Source organism: Mesoplodon mirus, assembly GCF_964341445.2.
Source record: "Mesoplodon mirus genome assembly, chromosome: 3".
NCBI lineage: Eukaryota > Metazoa > Chordata > Mammalia > Artiodactyla > Ziphiidae > Mesoplodon > Mesoplodon mirus.
Genome location: NC_138978.1, coordinates 25,463,686 through 25,487,447, shown reverse-complemented (window position 1 = coordinate 25,487,447; position 23,762 = coordinate 25,463,686). Strand labels below are relative to the sequence as shown.

Genomic DNA, 23,762 nt, shown 5'->3' with positions numbered 1-23,762 from the left:
AGTAACATACACTACTGCACGCTAGTAAATAAGAGGCAGAGCTGGGATTTGAACCCAGAGCTATCTTACTCCAAGGTCAATGTTCTTAAGCACCATGTTACACTGCTTCCCGTATATCATATAAAAATACATAGTGATTTTAATTTTCAAGTACAGAAGTTTGTAATTTTTGTATCATCATGGAAATTTCTGCCATGGGAACAATGTTATAGAAATCAAGAGAGTAAAAGTTCAAATTCAAGAACATGTCCTATTTGTTGAGTATTCTTCTTAATTTAAATTTATTCACATTTTCTCTCTATAAGTCATTTTTTCCAAGAAGGGCTAGCTAGAGTAAAGAGGGGACAAGAAGCAAGCTTTAAAGGCACTCACACTTTCAGCATTTCAATAGTGATGGGAAGTGACCTGGTCCGACCCAGGGTACTGCTGTCCTCAGAAAAGCTGTCACTGTTCTCGAAGAGCAATGAGTGAGCTCTGTGAGAGCCTTCCAAGGGGGGAGCCATGGGGAGTGGGCTGGTCAGGGCCTGCTGGATTCGGATATGCAGTGGGACTGGGGGCAGCCTAGAGGGTATATGGGGCTCCCCAGAGCTGTGGTCCAACATCCTCTTGGGTACTTCCCTTTTCTGACTTTCCTGCTGGGGAACCTCCTGGGGTAGGTCTAAGGAAGGTGGGAGCTCAATTTCTGGCACAACTTGAAAAGTCTTAGCAGGGAATGGAGGGGACCGAGGGGGTTCTGGAGGTATATGAGTAGGCAGTGGGGGGGATGGGGCGGTAGGGGGGATCATCAGCAGGGGTTCGGAGCCCGCAGAGCACGTGCTCTTCTCTTTCTGATCACTTGGTGCTTTTGTGGTAGTGGCAGTGGCAGCAGCAGACTCTGAGGTGGACACCAAGGTTGATGGAATGCCTCTCCTAGGCGGTAAAGGTGGGGACGGCTTTAGTAACAACGTACCACTGTTTATTGCTTGGGACAGTTCAGCTGGAAAAGAGAAAGCAACACCTCAATTTAAGATGGCTTTGCAGTGCTTTGAGGGGCCAGCCCAGGGCCTAGAATTAGAGCTGAGCTCAGTCTTAATCTTTCGGGCAAATTATACCATTTCATGGCTTTGCCATTCCCTAGCTATCTCATCCTGAAACAAAATTAATATTTAAATATCTAGAAACCCTAATAAATGTACAGAGGTGTAGGAAGACCACTACCTTCACACTCTGATGAGAAACTTCTTACTTCTTTACTATGATAATAGACATGACAACTTTTTATGACTTGATCTTGGTGTAGATAAAGTTAATATGAACAAAAAATGTGACTAATAAGTTCTTTTGTCTAACAGCACTCCATTAAAAAATTTAAACATGCAGACTGAAACAAAAAAACAAACACTATCAGGCATTGTTACCATATACTGATAAATAATGATATCTAGATATCTCAGCACTTTATTATTAAACTATCAATGATATCTTGCATTTTTATAGCAGAGGCCTTTGAAGAAAGCAAGGTGCTTTTCTATCCTTGACTTCATATTCTTCTTATACAAGAGATCACCTTTACCATTTTACAGAAGCAAAAACAAAAACTGAGGCCACAGAAGTTACGTGACTTGCCCAAGATCATACTACAAACTGGTAAGGACTCAGCTAGTTCCCGGGACTCATTATGAGGCTCCATCGTCTGGATCCCACTGACTTTGTTTTTTATTAGTGTCCACACCTCTTCTTGTCCTTTATGTCCAATCCGCCATCTCCACTCTTCACTATGCTATGGGCTCCTTGACAACAGGGCACCCCTTGTCTCTATCAGTATATTCACAGGGTGTGGCACAGTGCCTGGCACATAGTGGGTCCTCAATACATGTTTACTAGATGAGAGGCCCCTACCCTGGATCATGACAGTATATATCCCTATGTGATCCCCCAAAGCCCACAACGTCTCAGGTGTTGATTCCACAAAGTCCCTTTGGAGAGCTCCAAATGGCTTTTAAGATGTGGATCAACACATCACAAAAGGTCAACCTTGCAAAATAATTAAATAGTAGTTCTCTCGGTTACCAACCTCTAACCCTCTACCCAAACCCCTCACTTGTTTTCAAAGGTTTTATATGTCTTACCTAGAGAGCAACACTTCAAGTTTCCCTAAATTAAAAATTTAACTGCACTAAATGCCATTCCATTGGCAGCATTCAAAGTAAAGGTCTAGCTATAATCTGATAATGCTTTAATGTCACTCTTCATAAGTAAAATTTTAAAAGGTCCTTCTAGAAAAATACTGCATGCACATATAAGAAAGGATTCAAAAAATGTGAATTTCAGGATCAATAAAAGGTATTTTTTGGTAGACTGGATTTTTGCTGTCTGTCTATAAATAGTGGTTAGCTATTCCATCTACAACAAAACCCACCCCTGACAATACCAAATTTGAGTATTTTAACATTTGAATGATAAAGTAAATAATTACCTTTGGTAATTTAAGGAAAACATATACCTGAAAAGTAAAGGAAATGACCTCTGGTACACATACCCTCTGGTACAAATACCCAATGGCATTTGGCTGTAGTTCCGTGGGAAAGATGCCAAAATGTTCGTTGGAGGGGTCACAAATTCCCTTCATCTGTTCAGTTATTTATGGTGGTCCTTCCTTAGTCCCAACACTACTAATTTGTCCTAATACTATTATGCCCATTAGTAGACATAGCAATGTCTAAACATTGGTTTCCAAATGTTTGGGTTTCATGGACCAGTACTATTAAAAAGATTCTCAACCAATCTCAGGTTGTCAATTTTTATTGTTTTCAACTAAGGCTTCTTTTTTTTTTTTTGGCCATGCTGCGTGGCTTGTGGGATCTTAGTTCCCAGCCAGGGACTGAACCCAGGTTCCCAGCAGTGGAAACATGGCACCCTAACCACTGGACTGCCAGTGAATTCCCTCAACTAAGGCTTGATATTCAGTAAACCACTTATGAACATAACCCCTTCATGGAAGAAATGGTCTTTTAACACCAAAGAATTAGGAAGGTCCATAATTTCAGAATAAAGGATAGTCCTTTTTTTTTTTTTTTTTTTGGGCTGTGTCGTGCAGCTTGTAGGATCTCAGTTCCTCGACCCGGGATTAAACCCAGGCCACGGCACTGAAAGCTCAGAATCCTAACTACTAGGCCAGCAGGTAACTCCCTAAAGGATAGTTCTTTAAATCAAGTCTACTTAACCTTAACAAAAACTCTGTGAACTATCCTATTTTTCTGTTTCTGCCGAGGACCACTTGTGGACTGATGTTGGTCCCTCAGTCACAGGGCCTATTGCTTTGGGCTATTTATCCGAGGCCAAGAGTGGCCTCCGCAGTTTAGCCCAGGATACAGTACACATATTATCTTTTTTTTTTTTTTTTTTTTTTTGCGGTACGCGGGCCTCTCACTGTTGTGGCCTCTCCCGTTGCGGAGCACAGGCTCCGGATGCGCAGGCTCAGCGGCCATGGCTCACGGGCCCAGCCGCTCCACAGCATGTGGGATCCTCCCGGACCGGGGCACGAACCCGTGTCCCCTGCATTGGCAGGCGGACTCTCAAGCACTGCGCCACCAGGGAAGCCCACATTATCATTTTTTAATATTCTCTTACCCTGAAAAGGGTGGAGTACTACTGGTGTAGAACTGTGGTTCTCGATGTGTGGTCCCCATATATGGAGCATCAGCATCATCTGGGAACTCATCAGAAATGCAAATTCTCAGGCACTACCCCAGACTTACTGAATTAGAAACTCTAAGGGCAGAGCCCAGCACTCTGTGTTTTAACAAGCCCTCCAGGTGACCATGATGAGAATCCCTGTCTAGACAACAGGTTGAGAACACAAGTATACAGGACAGAGGTGTGTACTCCAGAGTTGAAAAGGCTGTGTTTGGTTTCCGTCTTTCACTAATTGCAACCTGAGTCAATCACAACTTCTTCACATGCTTATTGCCCTAACTATATAATAGATAAAATAGATAAAACTCCACAACGTCTCCCTCCCTCTCTCTCTCTCTCTCTTTCTCTCTCTTTTTCTCTTACACTTTTTCCTCTTCCTCTTCCTCTTTCTCTTTCTCTGCTATGTGAGGACAGAAAAAGAAAGCAACCATCTGCAAGCCAAGAAGAGAGCTCTCACCAGAGCCCAACCACGCTGGCACCTTGACCCCAGACTTCCAGCCTCTAGAACTTACGCGGGCCTCTCACTGCCATGGCCTCTCCCACTGTGGAGCACAGGCTCCAGACACGCAGGCCCAATGACCATGGCTCATGGGCCCAGCCCCTCCGTGGCACATGGGACCCTCCCAGGCAGGGCAAGAACCAGCGTCCCCTGCATCGGCAGGCAGACTATCAACCACTGTGCCATCAGGGAAGACCTGAATGTGGATCTTGATAGTTGAATATGTTTTAATCCTGCACAATGTCTATACTAAAAATGTATGGGTTTTTTGATAAATAAATATTAAAAAAAAAAAAACAAAAAAACTCCACAAGGAGGTTTTGAAAATAAGCATATGAAAGCTCCTCAGTCCTCAGAGATAAGTCAACACAGCACTATCCATCCAAGGTAGTGATAATAATAATAACCTTCATCCTGTTTTTATCAAGCTCCTCCAACCTGCTACAGTCACAATGAATTCTAAGCCTGTTTTTCAAGGTTCTAGTCACTCCATACAATTTGGTTAATTAGCCATTTGATGAGCACACTTTTTGTTTCTCCAATCATTAACAAAAACTTTAAGCAGTACTAAGCCTAATATCATTTTTCTTGAAAAACTACCATTTTTCCTCTCCTCCCTTTCTTAAAAATTCCTCTCAATTTATATAAGGAAAACTGACCTAAATATAATATAATATATTCAGGTAAATATAAAAAATTTACTAAACCAATAAAAAGTTACTGGTTATCTTCCCTACTTTCATTCTTCCACCACTTATTTTATTAAGAGTAGCATTCTTAACTCTCTTGAGACAAAACATGATTTTATCAGGATAATTTAAGTATCTTTGCAGTTTCCCATGAATGTACTATGCCAGACACTGAATCACAAGTTACACTGGCACCTATACAATCACCTTTTTATGTACTGGATTTATGTTGAAGGAAGGCACTGGCAGTTTAAAGTAGGTTAAAGAAAAAACCCTTTTCTCCAAGCAGGTCAAACCCATTGTGGTCTTCACATGTACAGTCCCCCAGCTACAAACAGTAGTCCAGAAACATTGTTTTAGTAAAATAAATATTAATCCCCCAAAACTTGAACCTAATTTTAGTGATATTTGACCCCACTCTGTTTCCATTTATAGCCACCTGCCTCATTTTCAAGGCTTTCTTCTATATTGAGGGCATTCACAGGGACAAGCTATGGAGAACTCTCTCACAGACCAAATCAATATTGTACCAGTTATCCAATAAAACAACTGTCTAAAACCAAACCAAACCCCAAACAAGGGAAATCTAAAGACTTACTTACCAATGACAGGGTTGCTATTTCTGTGAGCTGGTTTAGGGGGAGGGACAGGGGGCTGCTTGGCAGGGACTGTATGAGTGAGGCTCGGGGCAGCAGTAGTGTTAGTGCTGGCAGGAGAAGCAGGCAGAGTCCTGGGTGCTTGGGAAGGGGGGACAGAGGAATTAACAGTTTTTGCTGGGCTCGTGGCAGCCGTGGTGGCAGCAGGTGCTGTGGTGATGGCAGTGGTGGGCGTGGAGGAGAGTGGTCTTGCCGTGCTGCCAGAGGAAGTGGCATCCTTTGCTTGCCCTTCATTTGCTTCGTGAGAAGAGGATAAGTGTCTTTTAGGGGGAAGTAAAGGCTGTTTGGGTACATTCTCAGGAATGGACTCTGCTTCAGAATTAGGCTGGCTTCCAGTTGAGCCTGTGTAATAACAGATGTGATTTAAAAGGAAAGAGTTACAAGACAGACTGAAAAAGCTAACACACCCATAGCTTAGGGTCAACTCCATCCATTATTTAATGTATAGATTGGTTTATGGACAAAGTTTCCCAACCTCAACATACTTAAGGTACATGACACTTTCTCAATCATAAGAGAGGCTTGTTATGGTAGTGATTCTTCATACAAGAGCCAGGAAACTGGACACAGAGTCCCTTGGGTGGAGGAGGAGGAATGTGTAGCTTGAAAAAGTCCTACAGTTATCTGATATTTAACATCCTCTTCCGTCCTTGAATATCACACACTTAGGTATTTTGTGAATACAAGAATGAGGGGAGAAATTCTACTTAAAGTGGCAACTAGGTGAGGAACTGCTAGAGGAGAACAGAAGTCCCTCTGGATTTTATTTCTCCCCTGGCTCTTGTAAACCCCTGAAGTAAATGAGAATGACTGATCCATGGCTCTTAAACTAAAAAATTCAGAGTTAATTACCCAGTCGCTTCTTTGGGTCCTCTTCTGGAATAGGCTTCTTAAGACTTGCTATTCTTCTTGGTTCTTCCTCTACTTGGACTGGACTAGAAGATCTGGCACTCCCTATGGGGGTGGTATGGCCATTCTTTAACGTGGCATGGCTCAACTTCCCTGGATCCTCACCACCTGCAAGGTCCAAAAGAAAGAGCAAACTGATGGACTGGTGTGGTCAGGCAGGGAGAAGAGTTGGCAATTTCTAACCTTTCTTATCCCCTTTATCCAACCCTCTTCCTGTTTTAGCTTATTATTTAGATTTTATAGTAGTAATGAAAATAAGTAATTCTTTTTCCAACAAACATTTGATTGTCTATTATGTGCCGGGTGCCTTGCTACATGAATAAGACATTTATTTCACACAAATAATTACAATGCTAAATGTTAAGAGCTATTATGAGTGAAATACTATGGTACAAATGAAGAAACAATTTTCTTGGGGGTGGGAATGGACTTAGAAAAGCTTCACAGAAAGTGGTAGCTAAACTGAGTCTTAAAGGAGGAGTAGGAGCCTGCCACTCGATGACAAGATGAGCAAAGACCACGTAGGAAGAAGAAATAGCATGTATGAAGGTGTGAAATTATTCGACATGTTTGGGAACTGACAATTAGTTTGTCCTGGCAGGAGAACAGATGCACATAAGAAAAAGTTAATAGGAATGGAAAGGCAAGCAAGAGCCAGGCTATGAAGGGTGCCAAGCACCATGTAAAAGAGCCTGGACTGAATCCTATAGGAAACAGGAAGCCAAAGAATTAAAGTAGGAGAGAGATATGATCTGCTCTGTCTTTTAGAAAGTTAATAATGAGAGCTGTGAGAAGGATGGATTAGGCAGTGATTGGAATAGGAAAACTAATAAGAAGCAGAATGTAGGTGAGAAATAGCAGAGGGTGCCTGAGGGCATTAGGAGTGGACAGCAAGGGGGAGAACTGATAGACACATCAAAGGTAAAACACGGTACACATGATGAATTCCTATAAGTTAAACTGCAGGAATGATCACTAGGCTGCAGGCTTTGGGATGAACACTCATCGCTATTAAACTTGTAGGCAAGATCCTTTTATGGAGGAATTAGACAAGTGTTCCCAGTTACTGCTGAGGTTTCCTTTGGAGGAGAGAACTGAAACACTGAGGTTAGAGACTGAAAACTGTCTCACCCCCTAGTGTCATGGGAACTGGAACTATTTGCTCTCTAGTTACTCTCTTTGTTTTCCATAGGGAGACACTCTTAATTTTAGTGTCTCTTGAGTTAGTCCCTCGAGTTCTCATAGACCAGACTCCCTCACCCCAACCCACCACTTCCTACTAAGAGATTAGCCAGTATCATTCTTCATACAGTCTCAGAAAGAGGTGGAGCTTGGGCTAAAAGTAGTAGAAGTCTAAGGCAAATGAGCACTGAATGAAAAATGTACTTCTAAAGTGAAAGTATTCTGACAACTATTTTTTAAATTTTAAAACAGAGGAAAGGGCAAGATGACAACAGCTATGCAAATGTTGTAAGTTACTGCTTATGTTAATATAGCGCACCTTTAACAAAAACAGGACTTTTAGAATGTAAAGCAATGAATCATTTCAAAGCCCCTACTTTCTTTCTTTTTTAAAAAAAATTTATTTTATTTATTTATTTTTGGCAGCATTGGGTCTTCGTTGCTGCGCGCGGGCTTTCTCTAGTTGCGGCGAGCGGGGGATACTCTTTTGTTGCAGTGTTCAGGCTTCTCATTGCAGTGGCTTCTCCTGCCGTGAAGCACGGGCTCTAGGCAGGTGGGCTTCAGTAGTTGTGGCTCGCAGGCTCTAGAGCGCAGGCTCAGTAGTTGTGGCGCACGGGCTTAGTTGCTCAGTGGCATGTGAAATCTTCCCAGACCAGTGCTCGAACCCATGTCCCCTGCATTGACAGGCAGATTCTTAACCACTGTGCCACTAGGGAAGCCCAAAGCCCCTACTTTCTTTTCTTTTTCTTTTCTTTTTTTTTTTTTTTTTTTTTTTTTGCGGTATGTGGGCCTCTCACTGTTGTGGCCTCTCCCGTTGCGGAGCACAGGCTCCGGATGTGCAGGCTCAGCGGCCATGGCTTATGGGCCCAGCCGCTCCGCGGCATGTGGGATCTTCCCGGACCAGGGCACGAACCCGTGTCCCCTGCATCGGCAGGCGGAATCTCAACCACTGCGCCACCAGGGAAGCCCCAAAGCCCCTACTTTCAAAAAAACATACAGTGAAAGGTAAAGACACATTATTAATTAGTTTCTACACAGCACATACCAGCAAAAGTGATCAGTCATCTTGCAAGTTACTTAATCAGGATTGTCTACTTTGAAGTAAAACTTCTTATATATACACATATTTAAAAAAATAAATTCATTTATTTATTTTTAGCTGCAGTGGGTCTTTGTTGCTGTGCACGGGCTTTCTCTAGTTGCAGCGAGCTGGGGCTACTCTTCATTGTGGTGTGCGGGCTTCTCATTGCAGTGCTTCTCTTATTGCTGAGCATGAGCTCTAGGCCCATGGGCTTCAGTAGTTGTGACGTGTGGGCTTCAGTAGTTGTGGCACGTGGACTCAATAGTTGTGGCTCGCGGGCTCTGGAGCGCAGGCTCAGTAGTCGTGGTGCACGGGCTCAGTTGCTCCACGGCATGTGGGATCTTCCCGGACCAGGGCTCGAACCCGTGTCCCCTGCATTGGCAGGTGGATTCTTAACCATTGTGCCACCAGGGAAGTCCCAAACTTCTTATGTTTAATGCAAAGGGTTTGTGCTAAATGCTAACAGAATAGAAAGAGAATCTGGCCTCAACATCTATGAGTGCCTCTCAACCCCCAACTCAGAAAATCCATTACATATTTTATAATATAGTCAAGTCAGAACCATAATCAAGCCAAAAGCCATCTCTGAGTATGAAAAGAACTGCAAGGTTCCAATACTGCTTTTAGCCTAAACTGGAGATATGTAAGCCAGGCTGTGAGGCCCATCTCTTAGTTTCTTCTTTTTTAAAAAAAAATTTATTTATTTATTTTTGGCTGTGTTGGGTCTTCGTTGCTGCATGCAGGCTTTCTCTAGTTGCGGCTAGTGGGGGCTACACTTCGTTGCGGCACGCGGGCTTCTCATTGCGGTGGCTTCTCTTGTTGTGGAGCATGGGCTCTAGGCACGCGGGCTTCAGTAGTTGTGGCACACAGGCTCAGTACTCTTGGCCTGCGGGCTCTAGAGTGCAGGCTCAGTAGCTGTGGCTCAAGGGCTTAGATGCTCCGCAGCATATGGGATCTTTCCGGGCCAGGGATCGAACCCATGTCCCCTGCATTGGCAGGTGGATTCTCAACCACTGTACCGCCAGGGAAGTGCTCTTAGTTTCTTCTTACAGAGTACAGTTTAGGTCAGTTCTCTGGTTGGCAGAGGGACATCTTGTCCAATGGCTACAATTCACTTAGCAATTGGACCTCTGAGCTTGCTTCTAAGCTGATAACAACTTGGATCAAGAGCCAATAGGAAGCATATGGCAAAAAAGACTGAATGAAGGTGAAAAACAAGAAAGAAGTAATGTATGGGGTTTGGTGAGTGAGCAAGAAAGGTAAGAGGTAGGAGAGCGCATGGAGTGAGGAATAGCTATTATCAAAAAACAATGGCCAAAGGCGCTGCAACAGAGGCATTATAACTGTAGTTACCCACCTAAATACCTAGAAGTTTTTGTGTCCTACTGTAAAAAGCAAATAGACTCATGAAAATTTAGAAAATTTAGAAAAATAGAAAGAAAAAAATCCCCTACATTCCCATTCCAACATCCAGAAATAATCAATGCTAATAATATTTTAGTATTTTTCCTTCAAGCTTGTTTTTTCTACTTAAGCTTTTATATAGTTGAGATAATAAGTACATAATTTAATTAAATTTTGCAAATAAGTAATACATTCAAATGGTTCAAAACCTAAAGAGTATAGTATTTCATTGGTTTGGTTCCTTTCTTCCACCAACCAAAGGATATATTTTTAAAACTTGGCTTTCATATTTTGTCTCACGCTAAACAACTCTAATGAAGAGAAATGAAATGCAACCAATGTACTACAGCCTTACTCTTCTGATAAGCTGCTTCATAAAAGTCACACATTAGAGAAAGTCCTGACATTATTAAACCAGCAGTGAGTGTTGAAATACCAAAACATGATCTTTATGACAGACAAACAAGAAAGATTAGGGCAGCAATATGGGCCTGGAGACAAATTTGGCATTTCAGAAAAAAAAAAAAAAAAAAGGAAATGACACAGTACTGCAGCTAGCACAAAGCTGAGGACGTACAAAGAGACAGAGAAAGGTTGTCCTAAGGATCCTTCACCAACCACTGAACTGCAATTCCAGAGTTAAAGACTGCAGCCAGATAAGGTAGGTACTTGGAAGGAAGGGTGAAGGAAGCTTTTTTTATTCCTCAGCAAGAAAATGGACTTTAATACAGAAAATTAGGCAGCAATTATTGGAAGGGGTTTACCCCTTATGTTTACCCCCTAAGCTGAGATTCCTTAAACAAAAAAATCAATTATTCTCATTTATGTTTTAATATTTTTTTCTTCATTAGATATTTTCATTCCCACAAAAAATATATGCCCATTTATATGCAAAAAAGGGGTGGGGGACTGGGAGGTACAAACTACTGAGTATAAGACAGGCTCAAGGATGTATTGTACAACATGGGGAATATAGCCAATATTTTGTAATAACTGTAAATGGAAAGTAATCTTTAAAAATTATATTAAAAATGCCTTCTTAAAATAAATCAAATATAGATGGTATGCCACTGAATTCCATAGAAATACCTTATCATTATTTAGTATTTTTCATTGTCAAGTTTAATACCAGTAGAGAAAAATGTACAAAATAGAAATGTAAATTTCAAAGACATATTACAAGGAAAACACTTGTGTGATCATCATGGACATGAGGAAATACGTTTTCAGAGCTCTGAAGCCTCTCTCTCTCCCTAGTAACATCCCTTTCCTTCCCCCACAAAGCAATCAATCACTCTCCTAACTCTTATGATAATCCTTGCTTTATGTTATTATAGTTTAACCACATAAGCATGCATCTCCAAACAGTTTTTCCTTTTTCTTTTTTTTTCTGTTTTGAAGGCATTTATTTCAACAGTTCATTCACTAAAACCCCCTGAGCTTTAGTCCAAAAAGTTAGTTTCCATTTTCTTTTGATAATCAGGAGAATCAACCCACTTTTCTAAATAATCACTTTTTTAGATCATTTACTGGGAGAAAGTATCTTTTATCCTGTGGGTTTTTTTTTGTTTGTTTTTGTTTTGTTTTGTTTTGTTTTTCGGTACGCGGGCCTCTCACTGTTGTGGCCTCTCCCGTTGAGGAGCCCAGGCTCCGGATGCGCAGGCTCAGCGGCCATGGCTCACGGGCTTAGCCGCTCCGCGGCATGTGGGATCTTCCCAGACCTGGGGCACGAACCCGTGTCCCCTGCATCGGCAGGCGGACTCTCAACCACTGCGCCACCAGGGAAGCCCTGAAAGTATCTTTTAAAAGCATGTTTGGAGTGAATTTGTAAGCAAAAATTAGTAAAAGGGCAAGAAGAACTTTTTATTCCTCAGCTCAAGCTCAACTCACGTTTAACTTTTAATTATTTCCTATCTTGTAAGAGTCATTGCTGCCATTAGGCCTTTCTTTGTGAGGTGGCCAGTTTTCTCCTTAACACAGTTCACTAAACTCATTTTCTTTTTTTTCCAAACGCTGTTTTTTCTTCACACTTACAGAAATGTTACAATATATATTCTTTCATGACTGACTTCAATTGCTCAGTATTACTTATGACATTCATATTAAACCATGTAGGTGTAGTTCGTTTGCACTGCTGTATAATATTTCATTTTATCAATGTGTCACAAATTATGTATATATTTTACTATTGATGGACATTTGTGTTGTTTCCAATTTTGCTCTACTGTTAATAAATATTGCTGCTATGAGCATATTTATACATATCTCCTGATGCACATGTATACATATTTTTGTTGGGTATATACCAAAGACTGCACATAGGTTTACATATCTCCAGCTTTCACAGATTATGCTAAACTTTTTTTCAAGGTGATTCTTCCACTTTAACACTTCCACCAATAGGTGTATGTGAATTCCACTTATTTCATACTCTCATCAACTCTTGTTCTTGGTCATCTGATTAATTTTAGGTTTTCTAGTTTATACGTAGAGCTATTTTATTTTGGTTTTAATTTGTATCCCTTAATTACTAATGAAGTAAAAAACCCACCTTTCTGTTTATTGGGCATTTGTACGTACTCTCCAGTGAACTGTCTGTTCAGTGCTTTTGCAGACTTTTCTACCGCATTGCCTTTTTCTTTTCTAACAGAAGTTATAAAAATATATATTCCAGGTGCATGAACAGTTTTTTAAAGCCCCCTTCCCTCTCAACAACAGCAATAATAAAGAAAGAAAATTCAAATACTTAGTCAGAACCAAAGGCCAAGTGTACAGAGGCAGGCATATGCTATTTGCAAACTCACCCTGCTCAAGGTCTTCCAACAGAACCCCTCTTTTAACCAGCTCTTCTCTCGGTTTTCGCATAGATATTTTTCGCTCTAAAACTAACATTAAATTGGAAAACAACACTCAGAAATGTGGCAGATAAAATTCACCTCCTTAGGTAAAAGAATAAAGTGATTCAATTTTCTATTCTTAGGAAAGAAAAGAATACAAAAACTAACTTTGAATTTAAAAACTTAATTTCATTCACAACCTGTACTATTGGGAAAATATCATTTCCAAAAAGAACTATCCTTTCATAAGTTTAGCTTTTCCTTTTTTTAAATTTTTGGCCCACCACCCGGGCCCTTGGCAATGAGGGCGAGGAGTCCTAACCCACTGGACCGCCAGAGAAGTCCCTCCTTTTTTTAATGGAAATTGCAATAGTAAGATACTTATGGATGAACTTCTTCTGGGAGGAAGTGGCCAGAATAGAAAAAAAGAAGCATCTTATATCTGCTGTAGTTCAGGAGCTCCATTCATCACTCAATTGATAAACATGAACCCTGCCAAAATACCAACCTAGGAATGAGGATATAGCATATATGGCTTAGTGAGTGACCACCTGTTTTTTTAATTAAAAGATTCAATTCTCTTTTCAAACAGGGGGTTATAGAAACTTGGGAAGAGAATGAAAAAGTTAGGTACTTCCAATGGGGAACTCTCTAACTCAGAACATATATTTAAATCTTAACATCTCACCTTCTGATGTCTCTTTGAATTTATCACTTTTTTTTTTCCGCCATTTCCAGGGCTTGAAGATCTTGCCAAACCCTGAGAACTTGCTCTTCCTTTTGGTAGGAGGTGTTGTGTCTCCTGCTTCCACACTGTCCATGACCATGCCTGGGTCTGCAGTGGGCTGACCTGCTTCTTCTGTTGCATGGTGAGAGGGAGAAAGGGAAGAGAACAGCCAATTTATTATTTCAGCACAATCTTGAAAATGTCCCTTCCCCTATCTTCCTGTGGTAGTTGGAAAGGATCAGAGCAATGATAAAATAATCATGCAGACAGACTCCTTGACATCACATGGACACCAAACATCAAAATCCATAACAGATAAATTACTAAGGAGGAAAAGGAACCAAACGGAGCTGACATCATTTTAGGACAAAAATTCAATGAGATGATCATAACCAGCTCAAATCTCTTAAAGGCACACACACGCACAAATGTGGATATCTTCCCAATGTGCATGAGATCTTGCCCCAATGTAGGCTATTGCTGTTGCTATGCTCATCCTCTTGGCATGGGGGAAGGCCTGTCTCAGCTAACACCACTATCTCTTGTGTCACTGAAGCAGAGAATTCTACCATCGGTGAGTGAGTCATTATTCTCTGTTAAACACTGCCCTCTCCCTGCCCTCCTTTTTCAGGATATAAATAGTTCAGGGAGGGGGGTAACATTTAAGTATTAACACCTTACTTGTATATGTTATCAGATTATTTTCTCCCTTTGCAAAAAAGACCTTAGGTAGTTTTGGAGTATTGGAAGGGGCTTGGGGAGCGGGGTGGGGCAGGGGTATTAGACAGTGCTTCAAAATAAAGGAAAACTTTTTTGAAAGTAGAGATGAGATTTCAGTTTGCTTATTACAATATTGTTTTAGGGACAATCCTGATTCTAAAGATTTGACAAGAAACATAACTGACATGATAAATGTGCAGGATTGAAATGAAAGGCCATGAGTCCCTCATAATGACCACACATGCAGGGTTTAGTGAGTGAGCTTTAGTGGCAGAGAAAGGAGCAGCCAAGACTGGGCCAAGAATAATAAAAAAAAGCAGGAAGGCAACAAAAAAAGCAGGAAGGCAACACAATACAACTTTGCACTCCACCTACTGTCCCAGCGTTCTTTGGAGAAGTCTAGAGGAGAAGAAAAAAAAGAGTCATGTGGAATAACAATCCTGGAATTAAATTGGGACCTTTACTTTATAGAAATACATCAAGGACCACATACTGTATAATCACATGTAATAAGTTAACATGTTTATGGTAAACAATTTCACATTTGAAGCAAATAATGCATTTGGAGGTGGAGGGGACAAAAGGGCATAATATATACACTAAAAAAACCCTCTTCTAATTTAATAGATATTTTTTCATAAGAGAAAATACACAATCAACAAGCACTAATTTTTTTAAAGAAACACTTGACAAATTCAATCTGTTTTCAGTTGATAGATGTTGAGTCTAGGGAAGTCCGTTGATAAAGGTAAGATTTACACAACAGTAATTATCAGAGCGACTTCAGCAATGGCTGCTGATGCATTACTTTGCTATGCCTAAGGTGACACAGGCAAAACAGGGGTCTGGTTCCTGAAGTGCAACAGATGAAGATGACAGAGGACAGTGACTCTTTTCTTTACTTGAGGGCATCTTGGGTCTCAACTACTTTAATTCTTTACATGAAATGCAATAGAACATGGTTATAACATTGGATCATATTTTTTAAAGTTTAGTTGCTAGAGACGTAGAATAACTCCTGTCCTAACAATTTCCCCTCAATGGTACCCCGGGATGGACCGCCAAGGGTGGCACTAGGGTGAACACATCGTACTGTTTTTAAGAGTGAGTGCTTTAACTAAGACAGTATTCTACCAATTGTGGAATTTCAATGAGACCCGGACACATTTCAGACCATTCATGATATCATAACATTAATATTTAACATATATGTTAATGATAACACTTTCAGAAATGGAGGTAAGTATCATAAGCTGTTCATTCTCAAAGAGTAGCCTTCCTTACAGAGACAAGGAAGGACTGAAACTTTAAATCTCTTGCTAACCCACCCAGTGAGTGAAATTCAGAGTTCCAAAAGACACACAGGAAAATGCCTGTTTGGTTAAAAGTAACAGGGAAGATAATATAAAAAAACAAAACCCAAACCAAAACAAACAAAACCCCAAACTAACAGTATGAAAGTAAAGGTTATTAGTGCTATGTGACGCTTTTACAAAGAAAAATAGCCAAAAACTTTAGGAATGTTAGGTGGTAACATATTCACAGAAAAGTTCCTGTCTGTAAAGTCCTAAAATGAAATATATCCAATCTAGCCTGCTTTCACTATCTTCTTTGATATCTAATGACCTTCTAAAGTAGGATTTAGTTCAACCCTTTTAGTTCTTCATTATATTGAACAACAAATTTATCTGTCCTCTTTCTCTTATACATTCAAACAAGAAAATCATGATATCCTTTCAAACATATTTATGCCTGCTAGCATATGAACTCAAAATAAGTTCAGTTTATATTAAGTCACAGTGTGTGTGGAAAATACCAACAGCTTACAATAAAAATGAATGCATCTGCCATCCAGGCTCTGAATACAAAAAGCAAAGAGAGCAGTACTTTTTTTCTTTGACGCTTTATGAAAATGTGTTTAATCTTCATGTCCATAAAACTTTTAGAAACTGGTATGCCTCTTGCATCAGGCAGTGAGGTTCAGCCACACCAAGTCCTGACCCAGTTATCATCACAAATTCATTCATTCATATTCTTATATTCTCACATTCTCCTTTCCTTCCCCTTCTCCCCTCCTCACTTTCATGACAAACAGAACATTATTTCTGTGACACCCAAATCTGTTCCAAATACTTGGAATCAGCCCAGTTGCCTTTTCAAAACACAGAATCTCCAGGAGCTGGGACCTAAAAATCTGTTTTTAAAAAATTTCCCCGGCAATTCTTATGATTAGTCAGCTTGTTAAATGCAATTTCAGATTACTATCTGGAAAACTTTTGCATGTTAAAAGAGACAGAGGCAGACATTCTCTGCACGTAACCTAATTCTTTCTTTCTCCCTCCCTTCCTTCCTTCCTTCCTCTCTCCCTCTCTCCCTTCCTTTCTTCCTTTCTTTCTTTCTTTTTGGCTGCGTTGGGTCTTCGTTGCTATGTGTGGGCTTCCTCTAGTCGCAGCAAGCGGGTGCTATTCTTCATTGCGGAGCATGGGCTTCTCATTGCGGTGGCTTCTCTTGTTGCGGAGCATGGGCTCTAAGCACTTGGGCTTCAGTAGTTGCAGCATGCGGGCTCAGTAGTTGCGGCATGCAGGTCGCTTCAGTAGCTGTGGTGCACAGGCTTAGTTGCTCCGTGGCATGTGGGATCTTCCCGGACCAGGGATCGAACCCGTATCCCCTGCATTGGCACGCGGATTCTTAACCACTGCACCACCATGGAAGTCTCTATTTATTTATTTTTTGATGTGGACCATGTTTGAAGTCTTTACTGAATTTGTTACAATATGGCTTCTGTTTTATGTTTTGGTTTTTTGGCCACGAGGCATGTGGGATCTCAGCTCCCTGACCAGGGATGGAACATGTACCCCATGCATTGAAAGGCAAAGTCTCAACCACTGGACTGCCAGGGAAGTCCCTATTATTTTTTTTAATTAATTATTTATTTATTTATATGGCTACGTTGGGTCTTAGTTGCGACACGTGGGACCTTCTGTTGCGGCGCAGGGGCTATCTCTAGTTGTGGCGTGTGGGTTCTACAGCGTGCGGGCTTACTTGCCCTGCGGCATGTGGGATCTTTGTTCCCCAACCAGGGACTGAACCCATGTCCCTTGCATTGGAATGCAGATTCTTAAACACTGGATCACCAGGGAAGTCCCTAACTAGGTATTATTTAGAACTAGAATAGGGGCCAGGGCCATGCACATATTTTTTCAAATACAGGTTAAAAATAGAGTAGGAGGTTACATGCACTGCATTACCTACACTATAACACACATTAAAAAGGAGAACGGGATATTCACAGAAAGTTAGACAAAATGAAAAGGCAGAGGACTTTGTATCAGATGACGGAACAACATAAAACCCCAGAAAAACAACTAAATGAAGTGGAGATAGGTAACTTTCCAGAAAAAGAATTCAGAATAATGATAGTGAAGATGATCCAGGACCTTGGATAAAGAATGGAGGTAAAGATTGAGAAGATGCAAGAAATGTTTAACAAAGACCTAGAAGAATTAAAGAACAAACAAACAAGAGATGTACAATACAATAACTGAAATGAAAAATACACTAGAAGGAATCAATAGCAGAAAAACTGAGGCAGAAGAACGGATAAGGGACCTGGAAGACAGAATGGTGGAATTCACTGCTGTGGAACAGAATAAAGAAAAAAGAATGAAAAGAAATGAAGACAGCCTAAGAAACCTATGGGACAATATTAAACATAACAAAATTTGCATTATAGGTGTCGCAGAAGGAGATGAGAGAAAGAACTCGAGAAAATATGTGAAGAGATTATAGTCAAAAACTTCCCTAACATGGGAAAGGAAATAGCCACCCAAGTCCAGGAAGCGCAGAGAGTCCCAGGAAGGATAAACTCAAGGAGAAACATGCCGAGACACACAGTAATCAAATTGACAAAAATTAAAGCCAAAGAAAAATTATTAAAAGCAGCAAAGGGGGCTTGCCTGGTGGCACAGTGGTTGAGAGTCTGCCTGCCGATGCAGGGGACACGGGTTCGTGCCCCGGTCTGGGAAGATCCCACATGCCGCGGAGCGGCTGGGCCCGTGCGCCATGGCCGCTGAGCCTGCGCGTCTGGAGCCTGTGCTCTGCAGCGGGAGAGGCCACAACAGTGAGAGGCCCGCGTACCGCAAAAAAAAAAAAAAAAAAAGCAGCAAGGGAAAAAATGACAAATAACATACAAGGGAACTCCCATAAGGTTAACAGCTGATTTCTCAGCAGAAACTCTATAAGCCAGAAGAGAGTGGTAAAATATATTTAAAGTGATGAAAGTTAAGAACTTACAACCAAGATTACTCTACCCGGCCAGGATATCATTCAGATTTGACAGAGATCAAAAGTTTTACAGACAAGCAAAAGCTAAGAAAATTCAGCACCACCAAACCAGCTCTACAACAAATGCTAAAGGAACTTCTCTAAGTGGGAAACACAAGAGAAGAAAAGGACCTACAAAAACAAACCCATAACATTAAGAAAATGGTAATAGGAACATACATATCGATAATTACCTTAAACGTGAATGGATTAAATGCTCCAACCAAAAGACACAGGCTCGCTGAATGGATACAAAAACAAGACCTATCTATATGCTGTCTACAAGAGACACACTTCAGACCTAGGGATGCATACAGACTGAAAGTGAGGGGATGGAAAAAGATATTCCATGCAAATGGAAATCAAAAGAAAGCTGGAGTAGCAATACTCATATCAGATAAAATAGACTCTAAAATAAAGAATGTTACAAGAGACTAGCAAGGACACAACATAATGATCACGGGATCAATCCAAGAAGAAGATATAACAATTATAAATTTATATGCACCCAATATAGGGGCACCTCAATACACAAGGCAACTGCTAACAGCTAGAAAAGAAGAAATCAACAGTAACATAATAATAGTGGGGGACTTTAACACTTCACTTACACCAATGGACAGATCATCCAGATAGAAAATTAATAAGGAAACACAAGTTTTAAATGACACCATAGACCAGATACATTTAATTGATATTTATAGGACATTCCATCCAAAAACAGCAGATTACATTTTCTTCTCAAGTGCACACGGAATATTCTCCAGGACAGATCACATCTTGGGTCACGAATCAAGCCTCGGTAAATTTAAGAAAATCGAAATCATATCAAGCATCTTTTCTGACCACAATGCTATGAGATCAGAAATCAATTACAGGGAAAAAAACGTAAAAAACACAAACACATGGAGGCTAAACAATACGTTACTAGATAACCAAGAGATCACTGAAGAAATCAAAAACTATCTAGAGATAAATTACAATGAAAACACGACGATCCAAAAACTATGGGATGCAGCAAAAGCGGTTCTAAGAGGGAAGTTTATAGCAATACAAGCCTACCTCAAGAAACAAGAAAACTCTCAAATAAACAATCTAACCTTATACTTAAAGGAACTAGAGATAGAAGAACAAAGAAAACCCAGAGTTAGTAGAAGGAAAGAAATCATAAAGATCAGAGCAGAAATAAATGAAATAGAAACAAAGAAAACAATACAGCAAAGTGAATAAAACTAAAAGCTGGTTCTTTGATAATATAAACAAAATTGATAAACCTTTAGCCAGATTCAACAAGAAAAACAGGGAGAGGACTCAAATCAATAAAATTAGAAATGAAAAAGGAGAAGTTACAAGGGACACTTCAGAAATACAAAGCATCCTAAGAGACTACTACAAGCAACTCTATGCCAATAAAATGGACAACCTGGAAGAAATGGACAAATTCTTAGAAAGGTATAACCTTCCAAGACTGAACCAGGAAGAAATAGAAAATATGAAGAGACCAATCACAAGTAATGAAATTGAAACTGTGATTAAAAATCTTCCAAAAAACAAAAGTCCAGGACCAGATGGCTTCACAGGTGAATTCTATCAAACATTCAGAGAAGAGTTAACACCCATCCTTCTCAAAGTCTTCTAAAAAATTGCAGAGGAAGGAACACTCCCAAATTCATTCTATGAGGCCACCATTACCCTGATCCCAAAACCAGACAAAGATACTACAAAAAAAGGAAATTACAGACCAATATCACTGATGAATATAGATGCGAAAATCCTCAACAAACAGAATCCAACAACACATGAAAAGGATCATACACCATGATCAAGTGGGATTTATCCCAGGGATGCAAGGATTCTTCAATATACACAAATCAATCAATGTGATACACCATATTAACAAATTGAAGAAGAAAAACCATATGATCATTTCAATAGATGCAGAAAAAGCTTTTGACAAAATTCAACACCCATTTATGATAAGAACTCCCCAGAGAGTAGGCACAGAGGGAACCTACCTCAACATAATAAAGGCCATATACGACAAACCCACAGCAAACATCATTCACAATGGTGAAAAACTGAAAGCATTTCCTCTAACATCAGGAACAAGACAAGGATGTCCACTGTCGCCACTATTATTCAACATCGTTTCGGAAGTCCTAGTCACGGCAATCAGAGAAGAAAAAGAAATAAAAAGAAAACAAATTGGAAAAGAAGTCAAACTGTCACTGTTTGCAGATGACATGATACTATACATAAAGAATCCTAAAGATGCCACCAGAAAGCTACTAGAGCTACTCAATGAATTTGGTAAAGTTGCAAAATGGATACAAAATTAATGCACAGAAATCTTGCATTCTTATACACTAACAACGAAAGATCAGAAAGAGAAATTAAGGAAACAATCCCATTCACCACTGCAACAAAAAGAATAAAATACCTAGGAATAAACATACCTAAGGAGGTAAAAGACCTGTACTCAGAAAACTATAAGACACTGATGAAAGAAATCAAAAATGACACAAACAGGGGCTTCCCTGGTGGCGCAGTGGTTGAGAGTCCACCTGCCGATGCAGGGGACACGGGTTCGTGCCCTGGTCCGGGAGGATCCCACATGCCGCGAAGCAGCTGGGCCCATGAGCCATGGCTGCTAAGCCTGCGCATCCGGTGTCTGTGCTCTGCAACGGGAGAGGCCACAACAGTGAGAGGCCCACATACCGCAAAAAAAAAAAAAAAAAAAAAAGATGACACAAACAGATGGAGAGATATACCATGTTCTTGGATTGGAAGAATCAATATTCTGAAAATGACTATACTACCCAAAGCAATCTACAGATTCAATGCACTCCCTATCAAATTACCAGTGGCATTTTTGACAGAACTAGAACAAAAAATCTTAAAATTTGTATGGAGATACAAAACACCCCAAATAGCCCAAGCAGTCTTGAGGGAAAAAAACAGAGCTGAAGAAATCAGACTCCTTGACTTCAGGCTATACTACAAAGCTACAGTAATCAAGACAATATGGTACTGGCACAAAAACAGAAATATAGATTAATGGACCAGGATAGACAGCCCAGAGATAAACCCACGCACTTATGGTCAACTAATCTATGACAAAGGAGGCAAGGATATACAGTGGAGAAAAGACAATCTCTTCAATAAGTGGTGCTGGGAAAACTGGACAGCTACATGTATAAGAATGAAATTAGAACACTCCTTAACACCATAAACAAAAATAAGCTCAAAATGGGTTAGAGAGCTAAACGTAAGACTGGACATTATAAAACTCTTAGAGGAAAACATAGGAAGAACACTCTATAACATAAATCACAGCAAGATCTTTTTTGATCCACCTCCTAGAGTTATGGAAATAGAAACAAAAATAAACAAATGGGACCTAATGAAACTTAAAATCTTTTGCAAAGCAAAGGAAACTACATGCAAGACGAAAAGACAACCCTCAGAATGGGAGAAAATATTTGCAAACGAATCAACGGACAAAGGATTAATCTCCAAAATATATAAACAGCTCATGCAGTTCAATGTTAAAAAAACAAACAACCCACCAAAAAATGGGCAGAAGACCTAAATAGACATTTCTCCAAAGAAGACATACAGATGGCCAAGAAGAACATGACAAGCTGCTCAACATCACTAATTATTAGAGAAATGCAAATCAAAACTACAATGAGGTATCACCTCACACCAGTTAGAATGGGCATCATAAGAAAATCTAGAAACAATAAATGCTGGAGAGGGTGTGGAGAAAAGGGAACCCTCTTGCACTGTTGGTTGGAATGTGAATTGATACAGACACTATGGAGGACAATATGGAGGTGCCTTAAAAAACCAAAAATAGAATTACCATATGACCCAGCAATCTCACTACCGGGCACATACCCAGAGAAAACCATAATTCAAAATGACACATGCACCCCAATGTTCACTGCAGCACTATTTATAATAGCCAAGTCATGGAAGCAACTTAAATGCCCATAGACAGATGAATGGATAAAGGAGATGTGGTACATATATACAATGGAATATTACTCAGACAGGGACGAAACTGTGTCATTTGTAGAGACGTGAATGGATCTAGAGACTGTCATGTAGAGTGAAGTAAGTCAGAAAAACAAATATCATATATTAACGCATATATGTGGAACCTAGAAAAATGGTACAGATGAACCAGTTTCCAGGGCAGAAAAGGAGACACAAATGTAGAGAGCAAACGTATGGACACCAAGGAGGGAAAGTGGCGGGCAGCGGGGAGGGGTGTTGGTGGTGGGATGAATTGGGAGATTGGGATTGACATATATACACTAATATGTATAAAATAGATAACTAATAAGAACATGCTGTATAAAAAAATAAATAAAATAGAATCCATAAATTCAAAAAAAAAAGGAGAATGGAAAGAACTAAACGAAAATGTAAATATAATTTGATGATAGGACTACAGGATATCTGTGCTTCTTCTAGTTTCTTATATTTTGTGTGTGTGTGTGTTTTTATTTTACAGTGAACATGTATGGCTTTTTTTGTTTGTTTGTTTGTTTTTGCGGCACGCGGGCCTCTCACTATTGTGGCCTCTCCCGTTGGGGAGCACAGGCTCCGGACGTGCAGGCTCAGCGGCCATGGCTCACGGGTCCAGCTGCTCCGCGGCATGTGGGAGGGATCTTCCCGGACCGGGGCACGAACCCGTGTCCCCTGCATCGGCAGGCAGACTCTCAACCACTGCGCCACCAGGGAAGCCCTATGGCTTTTCTAATTGGAATAAGAACAAATTTACTTTGAAAGTGGGAGCTTTCAAATCATGACAGTTAATAAAGTCCAGCATATATATAAGTACACAAAAGAAAACAATTCTTTCTAAACATTAGGTTCCTATAAAAATGAATTATTTCCGGGCTTCTCTGGTGGCACAGTGGTTAAGAATCCACCTGCCAATGCACGGGACACGGGTTCGAGCCCTGGTCCAGGAAGATCCCACATGCCGTGGAGCAACTAAGCCCGTGTGCCACAACTACTGAGCCTGCGTTCTAGAGCCAACGAGG

The 23,762-nt window shown here is 40.4% G+C and overlaps 1 protein-coding gene across 13 annotated transcripts in view; it reads right to left on the bottom strand.

Annotated features, from left to right (window-relative positions):
- The window catches only part of PHACTR4 (phosphatase and actin regulator 4), a 111,214-nt gene that overhangs the window by 17,001 nt on the left and 70,451 nt on the right, over positions 1-23,762 (bottom strand). For 5 of the 13 annotated variants that reach the window (XM_082614523.1, XM_082614528.1, XM_082614529.1 and 2 more), the window contains 6 exons: positions 14,751-14,778; positions 13,621-13,791; positions 12,900-12,980; positions 6,372-6,536; positions 5,466-5,861; positions 373-976 (listed from right to left, as the gene is read on the bottom strand). In XM_082614523.1, the coding sequence (XP_082470649.1) occupies positions 373-976; positions 5,466-5,861; positions 6,372-6,536; positions 12,900-12,980; positions 13,621-13,791; positions 14,751-14,778 (1,445 nt within the window). The remainder of the gene's footprint in view (positions 1-372; positions 977-5,465; positions 5,862-6,371; positions 6,537-12,899; positions 12,981-13,620; positions 13,792-14,750; positions 14,779-23,762) is intronic. The other 8 variants (XM_082614532.1, XM_082614533.1, XM_082614535.1 and 5 more) reach the window with 2 other exon arrangements.